We start from the raw sequence: 5,182 nt of genomic DNA, 5'->3' as shown, positions 1-5,182 counted from the left end.
ACGCCGCCTATGTGTGCATGTCCAATCGTGTGCAACACAACAACGTTGAATCTCATCGTCATCTAAGTTTCCAACAACACGACCCTTGCATCAGGATGCAATCTCATGTCTTGAGATAGCTCAATCATCTTTGTTTGTTTGAACACAGTTTAGTTGAGTGGTTTAAGGCGCTAGATTTAGGCTTTGGTCTCCCACGACTGTCATTTACTTAAATTTTTTGTAAAGCCTCAAGCCCGGCTAGCACATATTATCTTTTGGCTTGTTATGTATTGCTTTCAACCTCATGATTTTTAAATGCGTCTACTATGAAAAGAGTCTAATCCTACTTCAACCATTGCATCGTGTCACAGTTATTCTTCTTTAAGTGTACGGCCTCGTGATCTTGACACGTTCACGATAAACCTTAAGTTTTAAATTTATGGGAATTCTTGATGTTTCAAAATCGATTGAGGCTCCATCTATAAATTATAAAGTATACGCTATCATTTTGGAGTATGAAACAAGAGTTACACGAGTTTCATTTTGGGTATCATTGCCTCCCGTTTCTTCTATAATTTAGGGATGTAAATCATTTCATTCAAATCAGTTCTACACGTTCTAAATAAGATTGTCCACAATTTTGATGAAGAAAATAAGGGTGGAAAGTGTCCTTAACCCCTTTGCCCAATTCATTCGCCTTGAAAAGGAGGTTGGAAGAAAGCTTGCAATTGCAATCCAAGGTTCATTCGAATTTTCAATGTCTAACAAATCCCAATCACTTCTTCAAAGTTCAAGAATTATTTCTATTAAAGACAAGAAAAGGCAACTAGCTTAGAAATACCTTGAATTTTCAGAAATCATTTTCGGGTAAGTTTTGGGGTAAAGTTGAATTCTCTACCTATGGTCCTTCTCGTTTCTAATTGATCGTTCCATTAGCTATAGAGGGTTGAGCTGAAATTTTTTCATGAAGTAGCCGTGGCCTAAGAAAGTAAGAATCGAGGTACCCAAGAAGAGTTTGTGCATTTTGGTTCACTTGCATAATGAGGAGTTTTACTAAAGAAAAAAAGGCCACAAAGACTTAAAAGATCATGGGGACATGAAATTTTATCACTAGACAAGAACATGTTTGAGGTATGAACTAAGACTCAAGTATTAAAGATCAAAATACCTCTAATGACCTCTTTACAAGAATTCATAAAGTTTCCATGAACCTCCAGAGATTTATTATGACACTACGATGTTAAGATATTATGAGGTTATAAATGATTTATGCATCGTATTATAAGATTTTCATGAGCTTTTGAATAGGGCTTAAGGAGGTATGTAAAATGGCAAAAATCTAAGAAACCTAAGAAACTAAAAAAGTACTCGTAAAGACCAAAACAAAAAAAAAAAACAAAAAACAACACAACCCTTATGTCCACTAAGACAAGAAACTCTTAGACCTCTCATGGTACAACATATTAATGACTTATACTACGACGCCTGGAACTTAAGAAGCCTTTGAAGTAGGTTTCCCACTGCATCTGTTGGAAAGTAAGAATCTTTGGATGCAGGTTTCAGAATATGCCGCTTGGAATATGAAGCCTTGTGATATGGAACTAGCCCAAGGATTCTGATGCTAAATGATAAGGAATCACTACAAGGGGAGTAAGATTCATATTATCTTGTTGATCGAATATTTCAAGACAAGAACACTTGTTTTAGATTTGAATCACTTCACAAGTAAGATTGATCATGTCGAACTTGAATGTTTCTACATACAACCTAAACTACATAGAATTGTAAAAAAACTTAGTCATTGGCGGGAGGAAAGCACAAATGCTTCTTTTACTGTATTTTTCCAAGTCTCTCCTACAAAGTTAACATACATGACTTTATATAGCCTCAAAATCAAAACTCTTAACCTTCCATGAGACTTTCCAAGAGTTGCAGGTTTCTTAATTTATGACCATAATTAACCACTATGTTTACCCATATTAGATAGGTTAGACAAGAAGAATTCCTATGTAACCTCGGATTTCAAATTCAAGTTTTTTCCTAAGATTTTAATGGTGGGTTTAATCGGAGAAAGGAGGTACGACCACTTTCAACCATGGACATGAGACCTTAGAGCTCTCAAAGCATGATTCCTATCCCAAAATAGTCCAACCAAACCTCCTATTTATAATGGAAAGTTTTAGAAGAATCAACTCAATTTAGTTATTACTGTTTTTGATGTGACCCACCAAAAGTTTGCTCTTCTTCGTCCCTCTATGGACTTTCTAAACTCAATTTCAGCTATTGGATTTAAAACTCCTCGTATCTATTGGTGGTGGACGATTGAATTTCCATCGATTCAAGTTATACATTGAGCTTTGTCATTTGAAAGTTCTTAAGAGGATGAGTGTTATTTACCTAAATACTCTTAAACGTTAGGGGCATTTTGGTAGTTTGCTATTTTTGAATATTTTGGTAATTTAAGGGTATTCTTATCGGTTTTAGTTTTTTTTTTTTTTTTTTCAATTTGGATTTGGTTTATAGGAATCTAGATGTGTTGAACACGTAAAGGTTTTGTTAAATTAATTGCTTAATGCGTGAATATAACACGTACCATGATAATTTAAAATAAAAAAAATTGAAATAGATGATTATGCGATTTATGTACGTTCTAGTTTCAATTGGGTACATTCTAAAATTTCTAGTTTCAATTGGGTACATTCTAAAATTTCTTGGCCGAACAAAGGAATTGTGAAAAATAAGGGATCAAAAAGTAATTTAAAACAAAATATGGGTAACTCTAATGTATTATTCTTTTTCTTTTTTTATTTTTTATTTTATTATAAATATTTGAAAAGGGGTTGTTTTCGTATTTATTTAAATATGTGGGGCCAAATTGTAAATAGCCATCCAACTTGGGTAACTTCTCCATCACCCAATAAGTTTCCAACTTCAATTATATTATAAGTATTTCTAAATTTGATGCTTATAAATACAAACCATGCCCATCCCATTTCTCTCCGCACCCATTTCCTTATATTTTTCAACCTTTACGAACCAATCTAAATGGGTCTTGTAAAGATTTCCTTGTCTCTCTTTTGTGTCTTCTGTATCACTATCCTTCCTTCATCTCTCGCTCAAGACTCCCCTCAAGACTATGTTGATGCTCACAATATTGCTCGTTCTCAAGTGATTGCTGTCCAAGTTGGTATCAAACCCATCCAGTGGGATGAAGAACTTGCAAACTACGCTACACAATATGCCAATGAACGTGGCAACGACTGTCAATTGTTGCACTCTAATGGGCCTTATGGCGAGAATCTTGCAATGCATTCTAGTGAAATGACAGGCATTGAAGCAGTTCAAATGTGGGTGGATGAGCAACAATTCTACGATTATGCCTCCAACACCTGCACCGAAGGAAAAATGTGCGGTCACTACACTCAAGTGGTGTGGCAAAACACGACAAAAGTTGGATGTGCAAAAGTGAGGTGCAACAATGGTGGTACATTCATTACCTGCAACTATGACCCACCTGGCAATCTCATTGGGGAGTGGCCATATTAAAGGACCCTTCAATTTAAGGAATAAACTATAAAACGTGCAAGTTTTATATTATGTTTATGACATCATGTTCACGTATTAATAAATAAAATTAATGTAGGATTGCTCAATCCATCTTGCTTTATCAAAAAATTTCATGTAACCTATTATTCTCAATATTGTAAATATACAATGATGTCTTAATACAGTTTCCATTTTAATCATTCCATTTTTAAATTTTAAATTTTAAATATTAAATAGTTTTATTTAAAGAAATTATTTTTTTTATAATTCTATAATATTAACTTTTAATATGTGCAATACCCAAAAGTGTATAATGGTAAAATTATTTATAATCGTTGTTACATGAAGCGAGAGAGTTTTAGATTTAGAAGACAAACCAGGATTACTCGTATTTTTATAAATAACACTAGACATTTTAGATTATTTATAGATAAGCTTGCATCCCATGGATTGTTTCATAATAGGTGCTGAATTTTCTAAACTTTTCTAGAATACTCGGCGTAAATATCTACTTCGATAAGGGTGCTGCCGACAATGATTTTGCATTTCAACCGTTGGATCTAAAGATCATCAAGTCTTCTTGGACATATAAAAATTTAAGCTCAATCCAACGGATTCAATGGTTATTGTGAAGATACATATGATTTTATGCTACTTAACGGTTCTAGAAAGATTTTAAGGTCATGTTAAATAAGAGTCCAACCATGCTCGGAACTAGAAAGACACTAAGGTCATGTTATGATTTTAAAGGATAGGTCTCAATCATGTTATGTGTGTGATTGCATTACTAACCTTAACAGTGAGGTGATTTACCTTATTTCTTAAAATACTCAAGTCACGTGCTACACTTATATTTTTAAAGTAAATTTCATTTAGTAGTCGATAGGTTGTTTATTTCATTTTTCATGTTAAAAAGCAATGTTATTTCAAATTCAAATTTGATAGCTTCATTGAATTTTTCCATATTTTATTTAAGATATGCACATCTAAATTAAAAAATTAAAAAATTAAAAAAAATTAGGAGTTACCAGGCAAAAATATTAGTAGCTTTACAAAAGTTCTGTTAGAAAAAACTATTAATTTATCCACTAAAATTATTATATTATCTAAATGGGCCCAATTTGGGCCTAACATCCTCTGAATCCGGCCCAATTCGTCTAATACCCAAAAGAAAAAAAAAATAGATGTCGAAGTCGGAAGCCTTTCTCTTTTTATCAGAGCCAGGTTTCGATCCTGGGACCTGTGGGTTATGGGCCCACCACGCTTCCGCTGCGCCACTCTGATTTGTTGGTAATTCAATGGTTTAACTTTTATATAATTTATGAGTCGGGTGGAGAAGACAAAGTTCGTGGACTTCAGGTCAGGTCGAATCTAAACTGGTAATATGCCTGTAGCCCGTGACCGCTAGAAACTGTGAAGCCCAAATCAATTTCTCGGCCCAAACAGAAATGCCTACAGCCAACGACACCGCGGCCCGCGTTTTGGCCCATAAACCAGACAACGCGGCCCAACCAACAACCTGTGACCGCAGCCCGCAGCCAGCAACCCGCAACCCGCGCTCGACCAGCGCCTCGACCCGAAAGGACTTGCACACGCGGCGACTCCTATTGCGTCACGTGGCACACCCGCGGCGCGACATGCCCTCGGCTCAGACGGC

The 5,182-nt window shown here is 35.2% G+C and overlaps 1 protein-coding gene and 1 non-coding gene across 2 annotated transcripts; one reads left to right on the top strand and one right to left on the bottom strand.

Annotated features, from left to right (window-relative positions):
- The first annotated feature begins 3,000 nt into the window (after nucleotides 1-3,000).
- On the top strand, nucleotides 3,001-3,557 carry LOC111776294 (pathogenesis-related protein 1-like). Its single transcript, XM_023655715.2, has one exon. The coding sequence runs from the start codon at nucleotides 3,025-3,027 to the stop codon at nucleotides 3,523-3,525; it is 501 nt and encodes a 166-aa protein (XP_023511483.2). The 5' UTR covers nucleotides 3,001-3,024; the 3' UTR covers nucleotides 3,526-3,557.
- Nucleotides 3,558-4,737: 1,180 nt separating this feature from the next.
- On the bottom strand, nucleotides 4,738-4,809 carry TRNAM-CAU (transfer RNA methionine (anticodon CAU)). Its single transcript has one exon. It is a non-coding gene; the product is annotated as a tRNA-Met (tRNA).
- Between the last annotated feature and the right edge of the window lie 373 nt (nucleotides 4,810-5,182).

Source organism: Cucurbita pepo, chromosome 15 (assembly GCF_057944985.1).
Source record: "Cucurbita pepo subsp. pepo isolate OVF chromosome 15, ASM5794498v1, whole genome shotgun sequence".
Taxonomy (NCBI): Eukaryota; Viridiplantae; Streptophyta; class Magnoliopsida; order Cucurbitales; family Cucurbitaceae; genus Cucurbita; species Cucurbita pepo.
This window is presented reverse-complemented; position numbering and strand designations above follow the sequence as displayed.